The 21,134-nt window shown below is 34.0% G+C and overlaps 1 protein-coding gene across 4 annotated transcripts in view; it reads right to left on the reverse strand.

Annotated features, from left to right (window-relative positions):
- LOC145674687 (uncharacterized) overlaps window positions 1-21,134 on the reverse strand; it is a 1,315,729-nt gene that overhangs the window by 47,660 nt on the left and 1,246,935 nt on the right. For all 4 annotated transcript variants that reach the window (XM_081744920.1, XM_081744917.1, XM_081744916.1 and 1 more), the window contains one exon: window positions 4,867-5,044. In XM_081744920.1, the coding sequence (XP_081601046.1) occupies window positions 4,867-5,044 (178 nt within the window). The remainder of the gene's footprint in view (window positions 1-4,866; window positions 5,045-21,134) is intronic.

Raw genomic sequence — 21,134 nt, forward strand, 5'->3', positions numbered from 1 at the left:
AACAGTCTTATTGATTTTTTCTGAATTTTTATTAGTGAATTATTGATTGAACTGAAAACGACTCTGAGGGCAAATATTATACGTAACCATTAGCAGGGATAATTTAAAGTTGTGTTTTAATTTAATTTTACACTTCCACACCCATTCTAAAGTGCTTTTCTTCATTGTCTAGGACTAAAAGTAATATACAATTTTAAATATGATTGTTACGTTTTGTTCAACAAGAACTACGAAAACTAAAAGAGCTCCTTTATAATTATATTTTGTTTTAAGGCATTATATTCTAAATTGATAATAATGTGAATAAAATATTCCTGCATATCCTAAATCTTTGAATTCTTTTTCAGATCGTAGATAAAGTATTATTATTATTATTATTATTATTATTATTATTATTATTATTATTATTATCAACAATTTCCATTTAACATATTTGTTTTTGATTATGATACAAAAATTTCCAAAAATCAATTTATATTATTAAAAAAGCATTTAACATTTGTTGTCATGACATCTATCGTTCAGTTGTTCATGTTGTACCAGAGAAGAAACTCCTCCTTCAGTCCCCTTCCGGGTGGCAAGGCGCCAAAAACCGATAAAACGTTACCACGTTGGACCGCAATAAATATGCGTTAGATTAAGGAAGATGTTGAACGAACATTGCCAGAAACAGTAGAAATGCATCTGCCTACTCTCTGATAAAATCGAGGCTTCTAGAACCCCAAGAGATCCGTGGTAGGACGCTTCATTTTAGGTTGAAAACATCATATTTGGAGACTGTTTTCCCTGTTACATTTTGTTGTAATTCTGATAAGAATGTTACCCTATGTCAGGAGACTTTTGAGACACCCTGTATATTATGGTTGGAAGCAAAAAAACACGTTATTCCTAAAATCATTAAGCAACAAGAAGATGAAACAAATAATATTTTCATAAGCTTTTATAGTTTAATCAAAACGTTGGTCTTGCAAACCTTTAATGAATTCAATTCTAAAAGCATCAAGAGAAAGTCTAAACTTATCTTTAATCCCCAAATGTAATATGTTAATAAACCACCTCTTAAAATATAAATAACTTTAATATTACTTATTATTTTAACAATTCTAAGATTTGTTCTTATTCAGATAGCACATCCCCTTTCAATAAGACTAATACTTGTCATCAATAATCCTTACATGTTTAATTATTTCAACCATAAGAGAATCTCCCTGATTCTCTTACATTCTTTTACTAGTTTTTGTGGAAGGCATATTAGTATTTATTTACGTAACAAGACTAGCATCAAATGAAATATTTACGCTAATTTCTAACCTTCTTTTACTTGTGCTTTTTATCTCTCCAATTTTATTGGCTATTTGAAACGGAATACAGCTCAGAATATTTGGACATGATCCTATGCATGTTCAAATTCATCAGTGTTACGAACTCCGTGTAACAAATATCAGCGTTTTCTGACATGCGCCTCTTAAAGAAACTAAACACGCAGTATTCATATCTATAATTATTATAATGCATGTTATTTTTAAATCCTAAGTTAATACCGTAACGAAAGCCAAAGATTTCAGTCTTAAGTGTAGAATATGTCATAATGAAACATTAGTATCTGTTTTTTGGCATTATATGAAGTAGCGGATTGCACTCAGTAGTCTTTTGTTCAACACACATTATCAAAATATAACTCTGAAGAAAGCTCATTTAACAAGATACTACACAAAGAATGATTCAGTTATTACCTTAAATGTAAGTTTTCAAGTAATTCAAAAGACTCTTCGTAAGGTAATTTTGTTGTGTTCCAAGTTTGAAGAAAAAATGAACCTGAAACACTGAAAAAGCATACTGGAAACTGTAACTTTGTTTACTTAATTATTTTGCAATGCAAAATATTGCAAATAATCGAAGTTCAGTCCAACGCGCTTTAATCGAATAAACATAGATTTATCAAAAGGAGTACAACTTGTTCAAAGGTACCTTGAAGAGCTCAAATTTATCGAAGTAAGTTTGATACACTTAAGTGGGATATAAACAAAATAGCAAATATGTCGTCATACTCCACATAGGAATGTGTGACGGAACTACGACGAAATTTCTTAAGACAAATGAGTACGAGACCTTGAAAGTTTCTTTCACGTAAATGTCTTTTTTGGGTGTTAGATGTAATAAGTTAAATAAGGGTGTTTTTCTAGAAGCCGAGAACTATGTTGAAATTAAACACCGAAAAATGTTTTTAATATATATGAAATTGGCTTTATTTGACATATCATTTGATGGCATTAATGTCTAAATATGATTTCGGGCATGTGGCCAGCGCAAGTGGCGCGTACTTTGCGTAATCCGGAGGTCATACACTCTTCACAGTAAATCAGGCTGTATTTTGGCAATAACGCGTGGAATGTTGACTTCCAAGTGCTCAATTGTTTCTGGTTTTTCGGCGTAGACATGCGACTTTACACATTCTCAGAGAAAATAATCTAATAGGAACAAATCGCACGAACGAGGTGGCCAGTTAATAGGTCCATTTCGTGAAATTAATCGTTTGACAAATGTTTCTTCCAGTAAATTAATTGTGGCACGCTGTGTGGCATGTGGCGCCGTCTTGCTGAAATCGCGTGTCTTTCAATTGAGGCACAAAAAAGTTAGTAATTATGTCTCTGTGCCCCTCACCGTTGACTAACGTTCTGACCAGCATCACTTTTGAAGACATATGGACCAATGATTACACTAACAATCGCTTGTTATGTCCGCACTGTACGTCGTCTTGCGGGATGCGTATTATCGTCTAGAGTAAACGTATTGCGAAAACTATCCATAGTTTCTCGAATTAGTCGCTCTGATGGACGATTATGAGCACCGCAAAATGCACGTAATGAGTTTGTCGAATTGAACCATGGTTTTCAAAATAAATTCGCACAATTTGCAAATGTTGCTCCGGTGTGAGTCTATTCATGAATTGTGTGTGTTTGGATTGCCAAACCGAACTAACCTCAAAACAACCGAGAATTGTAATATCAGCTGTCACAGAAAACAGTCTTGCCAGTTTAAAGTTCTACGCCTTTAGAAACTTTTACAATGTTGTTTCATAAAATAAAAGAAATTCTGATCAAAGGACATACTATTTAATGAATAATATCGTTACAGTTTCGATATTTTTCCCTTCATCAGACATTATCAGAAGGCAAAGATACTTTGGGGAAACTGTGACGATATTATTTATTAAATAAAATGTGCTTTGGTCAGAATTTGGCTTTTATTGTATACAAGACGTTCCAAAGCTAGAATGAGTGGTGGTTAAAATAGTTTCTTCAATAATAATAATAATAATAATAATAATAATAATAATTTTCTACTATTATTGGCACGTCACTTGATGCAACTGAGAAACTTTCATGCTCCACGGTCTTCCGTTAACTACTTCGTCTTCACGTATATTTTTCTGTCTTGACATCGTTCATTAATTGTAGTCTCCTTCGCCCCTTCTTCTCTTTCCTGCTACCATACTCTCTAAAACGTCCCTCACGATACTATTCTTTCTTATCCAATGTCCCAACCAGTTTCTCTTCCTCTTTTTAATAATATCTAAAATTGTCCTTTTCTCCTCTACCATTTCTAACACCATCTCGTTTGTTTTCCGCTCAACCCAGATAATTCGCTCCATTCTTCTCCACACGCACATTTTGAAAGCTTCCAGTCGTTTTTCCATCATTTTGCGTAATGTCTATGTTTCTGACCCATGCAGTACAATACTCCACACGAAGAATTTTATAAGTCTTTTTCTCAGCTCTTTATTCAAGGTTCCACAAAACAGTATTTTCTTCCTTCTAAAGACTTCTTTCGCCGTTTCAATAGTATAAGTGAAATGATATCGAACTCTACCGTGATGGAACCGAAATCACTACAACGTGATATTCATCTTCTACATAAAGCTGATAAATTCGCCAAAACATATAGCAAAGACATTTCTTCAACATTTTTGTGAGTGATTTTTAACTATTCGGCCAGCAGTCTATTGGATTAGCACTTCTCTGCACCAAACAGTCCTTGGCTAGAAAACTAGACTTTGTAAAGATTATAGGCAACTTTACCAAAGTCAAAGCATAGAGGTAGGTATTTTAACGTTTAAAAATATTATAAATGTTAAAGAATACTACATTTATAAAAACGTTAACCTAGAAATAAATTGTGTACATTTTGCATATAAATTATATTTAGAGTTGCGTATTTCTAATATACGGGGTATAAAATTAATCCAATTATTATAAAATTTGTAAGGATGTCAGTTACATAAACCAGAAGAGAGGGCCAATGTAAAAGTTTGCGAGGGGTCTGGAAGAGAAATTAGCAAACAAAATTCGCTAATTCCTCCCTGCCTGATTACTAGCATACAAACAGCATAATTCTTTGTATCATTTCTATTGAACACTACTGATATAGACGTTTTCCATACTAACTACTGTTCGAAGAAGCATACAATACCACACTTCTATACAGTACGGAATCCCACTGATATTTGTGGAAACTACAACAGTATGATGCTGTTATAATTGTCAAAGATTACAATTTGTAACGAATTGACAATGTTTTGATTAACTATTGAAAAATTACCTTCGTTAAAGCTAACACAAACATAGATGTGGTAAATAATGCTCATGTTCGTATAGAGTACCGAAATTTTTTCAAGAAAATTTTGTTCGGAGCAGCAAAGTTAAAATTTGACATTCTCAATAATGAACTGAAGTCGTGCTGCACAGTGTGTGCGCTTGTGCTTTTTACTTTACCAAGAACACTAATTCAAATCTGTTTCACCAGTGTTTTTTCTCTTAAAATCTTTTTGTTATTTGAGAGTGTACAATACAGAAACTTAGAACTTACCTAGTTGCAACTACCTGCCAATTGGCATCATCAACGCCTGCCCGCTTCATTTCTACACTGTATCCAGTAACTATGGAACCACCATCATATGGAGCACTGGACCATGTGACAGTAACTGCATTACTTTCACCTTCTGCATGTGAAACAGTAGGTTGACCAGCAGGTGGATCAGGAGGCCCTATTGTAAAAACAAAATAATACATGAAGTTTCTACTATATACCAGATAGCACGTCAACTAACATCAAATTTGATTTTCACAGACTTAAATTATCAGTGTTAAATTTGAATCGATGATTTGAGTCAAATTCGAATCATGTAAACGAAGATTCATTGACATGCATTTCACACAGCAAATTTGAAATCTGAAATTTGATTGCAATTTGTTGTTAGTTTACACGTCTAAGTTAAACCTTACGATGACATTTGATCCTATATGGACATGTGCACTTAGTTTCTATAGCCTGTGACCTACTTATTCGCTAACTCTTTGTTTTTCATATATTACAGTATTATATTCTAATCAATAATCATAAGTCCGACAAAAATAAAACATAGAAGAGGTGGTCTAGGGTTGCCCAGGAGACGATACGAGAGAGAATTTTCGTGACGAGAGAGCTCCTCAAATAGAAACAGATGCACTTTGATCAGTTTGAAGATAAAGACACAACAAGTTCACGACACCTTCCGGAACGAGAGAGCCTCAAATCTTATCTCCGACAACTATAGTGGGTTGAATTACTGTAAGTAGAAATAAAGTAACTGCTAGATGTAGGATTTGCTCCATGAAAACCAACTGATCTTAACCAACGACGAATCAGAATAATCATCTGGTGCTCTTAGATAGCTCAGCCTAAGCTTCCTCTCCTGCGCAAAAAACAAATTATTCATCCATTTTCTTTACTGTTCTTCCACTTGTATTTGCTACTTCTCACATATTTCAGTTACCCGCTTATTCGCGCTAACATAGCACTTAAAATTTCGTCTCAATGCGCTTGCAACACTGACGAAGAAAATTCATTCAACACATTTTTCGTTTTCAGTACAAAATGATTCAAGTTTCAAATCTATGTAGAGAGCACAATTCATTCGGAAATAAGTAGGGATAAAATGCTTCACTAAAAATGTGTGAAACAGTATATTCACTTTTATTATTCCTAGTTAATGTTATTTATAGGTTAAACCTTATATTATATTATATTTTATATATATATATATATATATATATATATATATATATATATATATATATATATATATATATATATATATATATATATTTTCTCTGAATACACGATTATATTGGAATGATAGTTTGTGAAAACAATGGGAATTTATTATACCATCGCATGGAGTTAAACAAAATTTATAAATGATAAATGCTTCAGAGGAAATTTTAATAGTCTATATGTCAATAGATTTCAAGATCAAGTATGCAGAAGATACTGTTGAAAATAGCTAAAACCGAAGGAGGACTATAGGAGATGATTGACAAAATAGTTGACACTGGAAAACTATATGGAATTGAAATCAACATCGAAAGTCGTAAGTCATGAGAATATCCTGTGGATACGTGCCCTTGCGGATCAGAGTACAACAAAGAGAACTTGAAGAGTTCGATAATTTCAAGTATCTGAGAAGTATTTTGACGAGAGACACTTACTGCACCAAAGAGATCAGGTCAAGAATTGCCATAACCAAAGAAGCATTTAACAAGAAAAAAAAATCACTTAACTAGTAGGCTCAATATTGGACTTAGGAAGAAGTTGGTCAAGTGCTATATGGAGCACTGGACTGTATGGTTCAGGGAATTGGACATTACGAAAGTTAGAGAAGAAATATTTAGAGAGCTTCGAAATGTGTTGTTAGAGAAAGATGGAAAAGATAAAATAGAGAGAGAGAGAGTAACAAACGAAGATATTTTAAAATGCATAGGAGAGAAGAGAAGAGGACGCTTTTAGCCGGCATCCTTCGTAGCAAGGACAATTGGATTGAACACATCTTGCCAAGAAATTGTCTCCTTCACAGCGCCATAGAAGGAAAGATGGAAAGGAAGCGAGGAATAGGAAGAAGAACACAACTGATCGATGATTTGAAAAATATTGGGAGTTAAAAGAGGAAGCTGAAGATCGAAAAACGTGGAAGAAACATTTCCAGGCCCAAATCTAAAATTGAAAAATTCTCATTAGTCCCAGAGAATCAGGGGAGTCATTTAAGGGGGGCAGGAGGGGGCAATTGTCCACCCCCCAAGAGTGAGGAATACATATACTGTAATCGATTGTCTATTAATATACTAGTACAAAACATGAAATCTTATTTCGACAGTGCTCTTGCCCCCCCCCCCTCAAGCAAAATCTGAAATGACGCTCCTACAGATAATACTTAATAATAATAATAATAATAATAATAATAATAATAATAATAATAATGTATTGGTTAACAGTGTAACTTCACATGAATGCTGCATAAAAAAACAAATTAATTTGTCCAAGAAATTTTGTATTCTCTAATAATTTTACAGTTTTTTTTTTTCATAAAGTGTCTGACTGGAATTTCATTATGTTCTTTGTTCAAACATTTGAAAAAGTTCAACAAGAGCTTTATCATTGAATAAATGGATCACTGGAAAAGTTTAGTTTAGTATGGAGATACAAACATTGATGCTGAAGATTCACGGTGTACTTGTCACAACTTATTAGATTTGTATGTACGCATACATTTACGCATAATAAAACAAACGTCTCACTAATATAATATTCACTGCGAAACATGATCACTTACTCTGAGGGAAGAACATAGACTGAAAGTATTTGAGAACAAGATCCTGAGACGAATATTCGGACCCAAGAGAAACGGGAATGGGGAATGGTGGAAACTTCATAACTGTATAATTTATACGGTTTACCCAACATTGTTAGGGTCGTCAAGTCTAGGAGGCTTAGGTGGGCGGGTCATGTAGCTAGAATGGAAGAAAGTAGAAAAGCTTTCAAAGTCTCGACTGGAAGACCAATCGGAAAACAACCATTAGGAAGACCTAGGCGCAGATGGGAGGAAAATATTAAGATGGATCTCGCAGAGATTGGAATACAAAGTAGAAACTGATGCAGTTAGCTAAGGATAGAAGTCAGTGGAGAGCTTTTGTGAACGCGGCATTGAACGTCCGGGTTCCATAGGCTATAGAGTTAGTTTTTTAGTTAGTTAATATAATATTCACTGTATATTACACTTCACGAGAAATGGAATACCTTTATAAAACAGACACTTTTCACAAAATTATTTCCACAGTTTACATAAGTTTTCTAATGATTTCTCCTTGCCCTTTTAAAATAACAGTTCCATGAGTTCACAAAGATATACAGTTCCTCTCACAAGATCCGAGACTTTTCCTCGCAAGCAGACCGATAATCTGTGTCTTGGCATATACATGGTGTGATGGGGTGCAAACCACCTGTTCGCAGGCCATTTTCTTTCTATTGTATATAAACGAAAATGTTCGTGTAAAAAAGCGTTATTCAGCGCTTAGCAATACTATTGTTCCGCAACCCCCTTATATTCGTATTCTATTAAATTAAACATGTTACTGATACTTTTAAGTTCTACCAAACTTCATATTTATGTTGATATTGTAAAAGTTCTAGAGTTATAATTTATTAGTGGTAAGTTATTTAGTGAATCTTTGTATTTTTTATATTTGAATTGATGCATTTTAGTGCACGTTTCATATGGATTATGGATTGAGGATTATGGATGATACACCACTAATTAATTTTATATCTTAAAGTATTTCATATTATGTGAGTGAGTGTTTTCATTCCATGTTCGATTTTACGACAAACCATAATTCTTTGAAGTAACGTATTGTTTACTTCTTTGTATTTAGATAATGTTTTTGTTAAGCTAACTGAAAGTTCGTTTGAAAATTCCTCTCCACTTATGTGTGAGAAAGTAGAAAAAAATATTTGCTGTAGGAGAATATCAAGAACGTTTCATATAGCACAATTTTGTTTTGATAATAGGTATATTGTGACTTTAATAGTTATATTCTGTATTAGTATGTAAGATTAGTAATGAGGGCACTAAGTGAACAATGTAAAAAAAATATATGTAAAAGATATTAGTGAAGGTATTATATTTGTGAACAGTATTAAGTTATGCAAAACGAAAGTAATTAAACTTTATGAAAATTTATGCATACTAAAATCCTATGCCCTTATGTCAATGTCAAAGTGCACGAAATACGACTCGAAAAATTTTCAAGATACGACGCGGCACGGACGCATAATCGAGTGCTTTGTAGAATAACTACATTTAATTCAGAAATGAAAACTTCACCACGAAACGATTGTTCTCTATGGCTACCGGCACCTTTAATGAACTTATACGATTCTTAATTCTCCATGTATTTTGAATCACTGAAAAACATGCTCCTTTTCTTCGTTCTTTTCTAGTTGTTTCTGGTCTAGCCTTCTCTTCCGTTTCATGGTTTGTAGTTGATAAAGCGGTTGTTTCTCCACCCACTTGTGCTGGTGGACAAAGTCGAAGTGATACTTCTACATGACAAAACAAATAGTTCTCTAAAATATTTAAAAGATTATTAATCTGGTCTCATTTTTGACTAATATTTTTACAAGACAAATGCATTTTCTATAAACGTGAAGTTTCTATGAACGTGAAGGAAAATCAAGATGGCGGAAGATGGTTGTATTGGTGTCGTATCTGCTGAAGATTTAACAAGAAACCTGGCGATCTTGTGTAAAAGGTGTCGAAAAAATGCTGTAGAAACGTTGATATTATTCCTACTTTGTGTGATACTTGTGTTATAAAGATTAATAACAAAACAGAGACAGTAACAAGGTCAAAAACGAAACGAGGGATGGGCACAAATATCCCAGTAGAAAATGTTATAGCAGAACGATCTTGCGCAAGCTGTGTACAAACAAAACAGGAAGTTTCTTCTCTACAAGAAATAATAAATATTTTGATGAATGATGTAGAGTCGTTGAAAGGCAAATTAAACGAACTTCAAAAACAACGAGATAAGAGTAATGAAGTGGAAGGACAAATTCATAGAAATGGCCAGTGGTCAGAAGTAGTAAGAAATAATCGACTTTCTGCATGGATATCAAATGTAGAAACTAGAAACAGGTTTGCTAATCTCGATGAAGAACAATGCACAAACAGTGACAATGACGTAATTGAAACAGTAAATTACGGCATACGAATTGTAAAACAGCAGTAGCTCCATTAAGTTCATCACCAAAGAACATGCAGTGTAAAGTAAAGAAAAACAGTGAAGGGAAGTTTAACTCAGTTACAAGGGTACAGGACAACATTAAGAGAGCACATGTGAAATCCGTTAGCAATATTAATGCATCCAATAAAACACAACAGAACATTCTTTCACAGAGTGACAGTCAAGAACAATGTACCGGTACTAGAAGTTTCAAGAAGTCAACTGGAATCCCTTCTCGATCCGAAGGAAAGAACAGGCGAAAAATGCTACTATTGGGGGACAGTCATTTAAGAAACTGTGCATCTATTATCCAAGATTGTGCAAATACTGACCTGAGTGTAAGCAGCATTGTAAAACCAAGTGCACCCTACGAATCCATCGTTGAGAACGTTCACAAACTAACTAGTAATCTCAATGAAAACGATTGTGTTGTGTTGGCTGGTGGAACTAATAATAACCTAAGCCATCCACTAGAAACCCAGAATGTGTTAGTATCTTTAGAAAGAGCACTTGAAAGCACAGGTAAAAGAAATATTAGAACAGTAGTATTGTCACACCCTATAAGTATGATTTTCCGCATAGGCCGAACGGTAGTGTAAACAGATCAATATTTGAATTTAATATGCAGGTGAAAGAAATAATCTCTAAAAAAATACAGGCATGTTAGATTTGTTAGTTTAGGTGCATTGAGTAGACAGGATTACACTAGTCATGGCTTACATCTAAATGCAAAAGGAAAGAGAAGGGTCTGTGATTGGATTATTGAAGCAGCAAATGCTTTTTTATAGGTTACGAGTTCTGCAGAAAAACGAAATTTGTGACGTGTACTTCACTTCCGCAAAATAAACATAGAGAAGTTTCCTGTAATTGTTATGACAAAAAAAGTAATGTAGGTTATTGTGTTGTGGTATGCCCTCTTGTATCTCGGATCTAAATGTTGTAGATGATGTAAGTTGCCAAAGTAATACTCCCCTACTAAAAGCAGTAGATATAACTATTGGTAATGTTTCTAATCAAAAAGTAGAAGACGTAAGTGAGTCTAAAGAAATCAGTCTCCAAATCCTACACCTCAACGTCCAAGGATTAGGAAATAAAATAATCGAATTAAAAATTATTTTGGAAAATGAATTAAGTAAAATTGATGTCTTGTGTATATCGGAGCACTGGCTGAATAAAGAAGAAATAGAAGCAGTTTCACTCACAGATTTTAAACTATCTGCGTACTATTGTAGCAAAAATATATCACATGGCGGTATTGCCATATTCGTCAAAGAGGACTTTCGTATCAAAATTCTAAGGAATACCCTTACATTGAACGTTGAGAAAACTTTCGAATCTGTAGCACTTGAATTTTGCGATCATAATTTAATACTTAACTGTCTCTATCGCACGCCAGACAGTAATGTCAATGACTTTTTGAATAAATTAGAAAGGCTTATATCGGAATTCTCGTCCTCTAAAAAGTCGTTAGTAATTTGTGGTGATATTAATATTGATTTTTTACAAAATAATAGCAAAGAAAAAGAAGATTTCATTTCGTTCTGCACATCATTTAATCTGAAACCTATCGTAAATACTCCTACCAGAATAGGCAAAACAAGAATCTCTGCTCTTGACCAAATTATAATTCCATGTGATGATTTCGTATCTCATGTTGATGTACTAAACCTAGGCTATTCTTATCATAATGCTCAACTTCTTTATTTTTACACAGAAATAATTAATAAGAATACAAACGTGGGCATGGAATGGTCCGAACGGCGTTCATTTACACCCACTAACGTGGCATATTTCAGATACTTGTTGAAAACTGAGTCGTGGGAAGATGTTTATATTGAATGTAATGTTAACGACCAATTTAATTCGTGTTTACGTATATTTACTCATTATTTTAATATTGCTTTTCCTAAACAAAAATTTAAGATAAATAAATCGGTAAATGTCAGTTCGAAGTGGAAGACTTTTGGAATAAAGGTTTCTCTAGAAAAAATGCGCTATTTACATCAACTATCCCGACGGTGCCGTACTCCCGTGTTTAAAAGATACCACAAAATGTACAGACGAGTTTTACATAAGGTCATAAAACAGGCAAAAATGTTAGAGAATGATACTTACATTGGGAAAGCTCCCAATAAAATGAAAGCTACATGGCAAATTATTCGGAAAGAATCTGGGGAACGAAAACCCTCCTCTAAGATAACTAGCGTTTCTTGTCGAAATAAAATTATTAAAAAACCGACTGAAATTGCAAATGCTTTTAACGATTACTTCACAAATGAAGTGGAAAAGCTTATCACTAATAACGTGAAGAATAAACTATCTAGCAAACAATACGTTAGTAGACACAACGATATTTTCGAAAAATTATTGTTCTTGCACCCAGTAACTAGTCAGGAAATCTTAAATACTACACTGAAAATGACAAATAAGAGTTCTTCAGGATATGATGAAGTTCCTGATAAAATTCTAAAGCAATGCTCTTATGAAATTGCTGATATCTTATGCTTCATAATAAATAACTCATTTAGTAGTGGCGTTTTTCCTGAGGCATTGAAGCTAGCAGTTGTTAAGCCCTTATATAAAAGTGGCAAGAAAGATCTTACATCGAACTATAGACCAATATCATGTCTGTCTACCTTCTCTAAACTTTTTGAAAAACTTAAGTTAAAATTATTTAGAAAGCTAACTAGTCTTATATACATAATATCTCCTGCTCAAAATGGCTTTAGATCAAATAAGTCTACTGAAACTGCTCTTTACTCCTTTCTCTATTCCGCTTTAAATTCAATAAACGCTAAGAAATATACAACCGGCATATTTCTTGATCTTAGCAAAGCTTTTGATACAATTGATCATCAAATTTTACTTAAAAAATTGCAAGATTATGGTATTAGGGGAAATGCTTATGAGTGGTTTAAATCGTATATATCCAACAGAAGGCAAACTGTTGAAATTAACTGTCAAACTCGAGACACTCAGGGAGTAACCAAATGTTATTCAGATACCAAAGAGTTACAATTTGGAGTTCCTCAAGGTTCCATCTTAGGCCCTATTCTATTTTTAATATATATATAAATGACTTGCCACAATGTTTAGACTCTGCTAAAATTGTTCTATATGCTGACGATACAAATATATTAGTAACCGGAGAAACTTACGTTGAGTTATGTAATGCAGTAGATTACACCATGTCTGCCGTCAGTGACTGGATGGATAGAAATAAACTAATACTAAACACAACAAAGTCTTCGTGCACGTGCTTTCACGTAGTAAAAAACGAGATAAGAAAACGCCCTTGTATAACAATTAACGGCAAAACGTTGAATTACGTCTCGGATATCAAATTTCTTGGTCTTTGGGTGTCAGATACATTAGATAGGAAAATTCACATCCAAAAATTATCTAGTAAATTGGCTCAAACCTGTTACATTTTAAAGCTTTTACGAAATAGTGTCAGTCAGCATGTTCTGCTCACAACTTATTTTGGACTTTTTCGTTCTAAATTGAAATATGGTATTATATTCTGGGGATCTACTGCACTGCTAAATTTCATATTCGTTTTACAAAAGAGAGCTTTGTTTATGACCGCAAGTAAACCTCGAACTTCTTGTAAACCTCTATTTAAATTTCTTGAAATCTTACCTCTTCCATGTTTATATATATATATATATATATATATATATATATATATATATATATATATATATATATATATATATATATATATATATTGTATATCTATTATGTAAGGTTTATTAACTGTTAGGTTGTTTTATATCGTTGTATGTACATTAGAATAATAAAAAATTGTACCTTTTTTTTTTTTTTTTACATAAATTCACACTATTTTAATATTGAATGTAGATTTAAATGTATGCATATGTACATATTCAGTGTTCTTATGACGTGTCCAACTCATACGTTCACGTTGTGAACAATTTGTATGAAAAAGGATGAAAATAAATACAATACAATACATTACAATACAATACAATACCCACCAACACTATATTTGTGTAATTTTACGGAAATGATGCACTGACATTCTACTGACGCAAATGAGAACGTGTTCATAGGACAAGTGGATTGATAACTATAAGCGAGGACACAACTGAGGGAGAATTTTACAAATATGGGCTGGTGTTGGAGCAGACAAAACTCAACAAAGTAGAGGCTCCCCTGTGATTGAAATCCTTCTCAACATTTTGGTAATGCTGAATAAAAATCTCCTTGGCAAATTTATCCTCTTATAACGATGTCTGAGATTCTGTAATGCTTTCACGCTAGAATATTTGTAAATGGATTAAAGCAGTGGTGTCCACCCCCCCCCCCCCTCATGTCCATGACGCACCCCTTCAATTGTCTATCCGTAGGTGTTCTTCCATGAAAAAAATAAATATTTTCGATTAATTTTTACACCCTCTCAAACATATTTATATAGATTTTTAACCCCCCCCAATATTTCGATGACGCAGTTTGCGTCATATCCCCCCCTTTTTTGGGCACCCCTGATTAAAGTTAAAACAAATTCTAAAGGTACTGGATAAATAAGTGCTTTACATCCGATTTAGTTACTAGTATATATGATCTGGGCTATATTTTTGGTATTTCTTAAAAATTTATTCATAATGTTTTTGAAAAATTTTGAAAATATTTTCGTAAAATGTGGTTAGTTTTTAAACCACCAATTTAAAAATCAGGTAAACCATTTCAGGTTTTCCACACAGCAGCTTCTGTAGAAGGAAGACAAAGACAGGAGTAAACATTGTTCTTCTATAACCCACCCGTTGATACTAGTCAATCAAAATTCGAAAGTGATCAATCGATGAAACACTATACCATGTGTTAAATACTTATGGGAAAGTAAATTTGGTATAAATAAAATATTAACACACTTCAGTCAAGATGGTCAACCAGCTTGTGCTACTAGATTCTGTATTATGAGATTAAATGAAATTAAATCTTTCAGGTTTTACGTCCCACGTTTATGCCGGCTAGGCTAAAGGAGACAGTGATAATGAGAAATGAATGAAATGGTGGAATGAAAAGTGGGAGGAAACGGGAGAACCCCGAGGAAACACACGCACAAGGAGTGTGCCCACCACAAAGCTCACTTGACGCGAGCTGGAATCGAACCAAGGACTCCATGCACCAGAGGTGAACTCTACCACTGAATCACCGCGGCCCGACCGTTGTGAGATTAAGATGGTTACAAGATCATCGTGATGAGTACCAAGTCATCAACCGATCTTACATGGCGAGCTATCGCAGCTCTTTCTAATCATCTTGACAATCCTTTATAGAAGGCCACCAAGCAGTAGCACAATATTAAAATATGTGAAAAACAAACACAGAGAAGGAGAGAAGATATTTTGATTTTTAAAATGTTAGATATTTTAACGTTGACTCATTTAATCCTTTTAATTTGACAAGAATACTGCCCGCGGCTGAAACCTGTTTCTGATGACAACACATCTCTTTTTGTTGTATAATCTTTGAGGGTATCACATTTTCATCCGACTTTAACACGCTTACCTACCTAAGTCTTTTATTATCAGCAATTAGGGTTAGGGTGAATCATTATCATGTGGGATTTTTATGGAGGTTGGGAAATTTCAAATTTATAGAACAGGCACACGCCTGTGTGACGGTGTGTCAGACCGCATCCTGTTCATGCACATTCTCCGTATATTGTATACACAGGAAATATTCAGATAAAAAAACGTTGTCCAGCTCTTACTAATACTATTGTTTCGCAAAGCTTCTATTATAATTATACTACATATATAATATATATAGTATGTATATATATTAGTAATATGTATATATACACATTACATACACACACACAATTTTATATATATATAAAATAATGATTCTAACATTATGGGAGTTCTACAGAACTTCATATGTGAATTGATATTGTGAATTTTAATATTATAGATTTCTTAGTGGTAAGTTAAATGGATTTTTGTATTTTTGTATTTGAATTCATATACTTAAGTGTACATTTCTTTATTGTGCTTTGTTAGTGATTCATCACTAAACATATTTCGGTGTTTTAAAATTTTTGATTTCATATGAGTTAGTGTTTTTATTTTTTGTCGAACGCTATGGCAAATAATGATCCTTCCGCAAATAGTAATCATTTCAAGTTTTGTATGTTTACATCTTTGTACTTACGTAATGTTTTTGTTATGCTGATTGAAAGTTCCTTTTCATTTGTGTTTAAGGTCATAGCAAAAAGTATCTACTAAAGGATAATATTGTGAATGCTTCGAATAGCATAACATTATTTTAGTAATATTGTTTCGGATACTATGCCAGAAATCTTTGTACATACTGAAATCACTTATCTTGTCTGAATTTTGATAATATACCGGTATATCCGTGTTTGCTGCGCAAAAGGTGTTAAGTCCAATATGTTCTAAACATCTGAACTTGAAAACTTTTTTATAATACTTTCTGGGGAACAATTTATGCAAAGATTTAAAACACTCAACACTTCGCCAGCAGTGTAAAGCGCTTAATAAACTTTGTTTCTTAAGACATTTCCAATACCAATCTTTGTCACATGACTACGGTTTTGATTTTTGGACTTAAGAACTTTTACGCAGCAAACACAAACATGTTGATAAGTTTATGACGTTTGCTCTATTTAAGATTTGTAATTTTAATTGTTTTATTGTGAATTTAACATCGATATTGTGTATTACAATGTAAAATTAATAGTAAAAGGCATTAAGTGAAGAATGTAAGTGAACTTTGTTATGTTTATGAATAATACAAAGTTGGGCAAAACATAATAAATAAAAACTTTACAAAGATTTATAGCGTGTTGTACTAAAAGTATTTAAAATAGTACAATGTTACGTGTCCGTATCGTATATTTTCAGCATATTTGAAAATTTCGTTTTGTTTTAAGGGAAATAATTTGATTTTGTCTTTTCTCTCATATATAGTGTATCTGTGTGTTATTTTATTCAAAAGAAAATTTAAAATTCAATTATTAAAATAACATTTACAAGATTAATATACAAATTGATCATTGAAGGACATTTCTGGAAAAGATTCTCCGTGTACCGAAACATTGACCTTTGCGTATTCTCGACTCGGGGATTTTACGGATTTCGGACCATGCGAACATTTTAGATATTTTTTTGGACTTTATGTATTGGTGAAGCAGTACAGTTGCGTACCAGTGTACTATAGTGGAATGAAATTGAACTCATCCATTCTATCATCAGGATTCATGAGGAAAATACATTTTCCACATTCCAATCGGGCACATTCTGTAATATAATAAATTGAACATGAAATTTTATTCTTCGATGCTGAATGCTCGCGAATGAAAGAAACTCGAAAGGAGATCCTGCTTTCGAAGAATTTGCTTGTTCCATATATCAACCAAATATCAGAATTTGCTTATTCCATTTGGATATGGAATTCTCTCGCTAAGACACCTATGGATCACGTGATTGTACCCTCTTCTTCTGCTGCTACGTAGGATGATTCCGTGCATAATTTACGTATAATTAAAAAAATGTAGTGTGTTAGAACGCACTATTTTTAAAAGGTGCATTTGAGATATTAAATCACAGTGAAAAGAGACAAAATTAACACCTTTTTAAATAATATATTTGTGGAACAATAGGTTCAATTATGAAGTGGTACCACTTCACCTCGGTGTACGAGCACGAGCTAGTCGAAAAACAGTCGCATTCAGCCAAAAGTGCGCAGAGCAAGAGAAGAGTTCTGCTTTTCGGCGATTGGCTGGGAGAAAAACTAAGCAAAACAAAAAAGAACAAAGCAACAAGATTAATAATATTAGCAGTGTACCATAGGTGCCAAGTCACCTGAAACAATTGTTTATTTTATTTTTACATCTATAACATATGGTTTACGAAACTTCGCTTTCGCTGTTTCACTACTAATCAAAGCCTAATTCATACGCTGACGTTCATTTCGTAAACTTATCTCCGTTATGTCGTGTGTGTGTATATCGATTTTCTTCACGCAGAAATATTTTTCTAATACGAATAATACACGAAGTATAAGGTAACAAAGAAAGTTCTGTCGCTTTTTCACCCATCACCTTCGAACATCAATATGCCACCTAAAACGTACCTGGAAGATAAAAAATAATCTCCATCAGCATCGACGACCCTCTGTCAACGTTCTGGAAGGCCACAGATTCTATTGTGGTAGAACTTGTTGGGCCGTGAAGCGAAGAAAGTATCAAGTGCATTTTTGCACCTCTACTAGGGATTTGAACTATTGTCCTCTAAGGTGATTATTGAAGGAATGGAACAGGTGATAATCGGAGATGCAAGGTCTGGGGAGTATGCCGGATGCAATACTGGTTCCCATCCAAAGCGTAGGATGATGTCCCGGGTCATCACAGCCACGTGGGGCTTAGCGTTGTCCTGTAATAGAAGGACCCCTTTGCGATTCAGAAGTGCTGGCTCCAGTTTTGAGTTTATCTTGAACACGGCTCAACTGCTGACAGTTCACAGTTGCTCTGATCAGCTGGTAGCAGTTCCCGACGCACGATGCCGCGAGCACTCCAAACACATAGGAGGACCTTCTTCTGGTGCAGTGCTGGTTTCGGCTGTTTTGGAACCTGTTCATAGGATGCTAACCAATGACGACGGCGAAGTGGAGCTTCGCACAGGACCCACTTCTCATCATATGTCAACATCCTGTCCAGAAATGGCTCCTTCTTCAGACGAGACAGCAAATAAACAGGTGTCTGCTCACATTGTCTTCTAAGCCCAGAGTCAATCATGTGAGACATATCGACCCAGGGTAGAACTTGCCAAGTTGATGGAGCTACTGCCGAATGGTTTCTCCACTCACACTGAATTGTAGTCCCAGTTCCTCACATGTTTGGCCACTGTTCGCCTCAATTGCTGCCTGAAGATCTCTATTTTATACATGTGTTGGTCTTCCGGTACGTGGTGCGTCTTCGAGTGTTTCGTCACATTCTTTCAACTTTTTAAGCCAGCGCTACACTGTCCGTAAAACCAGGACACCCTCACCAAAGCCCTGGCATATCTTCTGCCCCACTGCAGCGGCGTTTGACCCCAGTTTGAACTCGATACAGCATACACGCCCTTATGACATTGTATGGTGATTCCATGTTCATTTTGTCCTTACGCAAGTTAAGAGTGTAACTGAACAGCCACAACCAGGTAGTATGTTGGATATACCTGCACCAACAACTGACCTTCGCCTTATCTGCATTCGCATTCAATTCACGGTGTGAGGGCCAATTGAGCACAGACCTCCACAAAGAACGACAGAACTTTTTTTGGTTACCTTCATATCTTCATAATGTGTTAATCTGGAAACTGTAGGAAAAGAAATTATATATATATATATATATATATATATATATATATATATGCGATGTGTGGCAATTACATTTTATATCAACAAAAAATCCGAAGTGTTAATGTGATTGTAATTGTGAATGTTGTGAGTGTTAGTGAAAATTTATTCATTTGTGAAATTTACATCGTCTCTGTTGTAGAAGATAAGCAACAAAAAGTTAACATGAAGTATTTAATTGTTATTAAATTTTAATATACAGTAATATCATACGTTTTTTAAATTACGCTAGTGTGTATTTTCTATTTCAGGTTTATACCTTAATGTAATTTCTCATGTTATAGTTTCCCGAAGCTATATGATAGCTTGATCGGGAACTGGATAGTTCCTAGTTCTAGTTTATATTTGGGTTTCCCCTTGCTTTCTTTCAGGTTGTTTGAAACTTGTAACAGTGCCTCACCGGTAGTTATCAATGGATAATTTTTATGATCCTGAATAGCGTATCCTACCCCGAATGATGGTATAACCAATGCTATTGTATTTGGGTTTCAGTCCTTGAACATATGTCGATTAAATTTGTACCATCAAAAATTGTCGTCCCCTCTCAGGAACATTTACTAGTCGTCAGCTTAATGTTAATATTGCCGTTGAAATACATTTAGCTTTTAAAATTAGAGTACTGCTTGTATCCGACTTGAATACCGAATGGCTTTTAATTCGTAATTTTTTGACTTTAGCTAATGTGAACATTGATTTTTCTAAAAATATAGCCAGTTTTAGTGATGGAAAGGAAATTGTAACTAATAGTAAAAGTAACTAAGTGAACAGTATCAGTGAAAATTTATGGGGCCTTATGCAGAGTCGTTCTGACGCGTGATTGGTGCCATACTAAAGAGTTCGACTAACATATGTTTCCTGCAGTACTCAGGCCTTTAGTATGACGCTAATCGTACGTCAAAACGACTCTGCATAAGGCAGATTATGTTTATGAACAACACTAAGTTGAGTATTATTATGTAAAACATTGAGGAAATCAACATTATTAAACATTATGAAGATTTATACTGTGTCGTATTGAAAGTACTGAAAATAGCATAGTATAAAGTTGTATAACTATACCATTATTTTCAGTATATTAGAATCTTTTTTTTGAAGGAAGGGGGGAGATATGAAAGGGTTTTTTTCCTAAATTTTCATATACATAACATATTTGTGTATTATTTTATTCGAAAGAAAGTTTAACATTGTATTGTTGAAATAAAATTTACAAAATTTAATAAACAAACTGAATATCGAAAGATATTTTCGAAGAAGGCCCTCCGTGTGTCGAAACATGGCCTTTCCTGTATTTTCGATTCCGCGATTTTACAGATTTAGAAGCATGTAAACATTTTGTATAATTTTGGATTTGTATATCGGTGAACTAGTACAGTGGTGTAACGATGTACTCTACTGAAATAAACTTTGATTCATCCATTTTAATAGCAGGGTTCTTGAAGAAAATACATTTTCCACAGTACTGGTGGGCATAATTTACAACAGCGCAAGTTGTTCACAGGATTTTTGTTCTTAGCTGCTAAATTTTCGCAGTGGACCTCAACCCATAAGATCTCCTTCCTTTCGTAGAATATTTTGCTTGCTCCAAATACTAGCCTATATTTCGATGTGGAGTACTCCCCTGTACCGTCACCGTCTTCCCGCTGC

The sequence above is a fragment of the Thermobia domestica genome, chromosome 17, assembly GCF_964235325.1.
Source record: "Thermobia domestica chromosome 17, izTheDome1.hap1.1, whole genome shotgun sequence".
In the NCBI taxonomy this organism is placed as follows: domain Eukaryota; kingdom Metazoa; phylum Arthropoda; class Insecta; order Zygentoma; family Lepismatidae; genus Thermobia; species Thermobia domestica.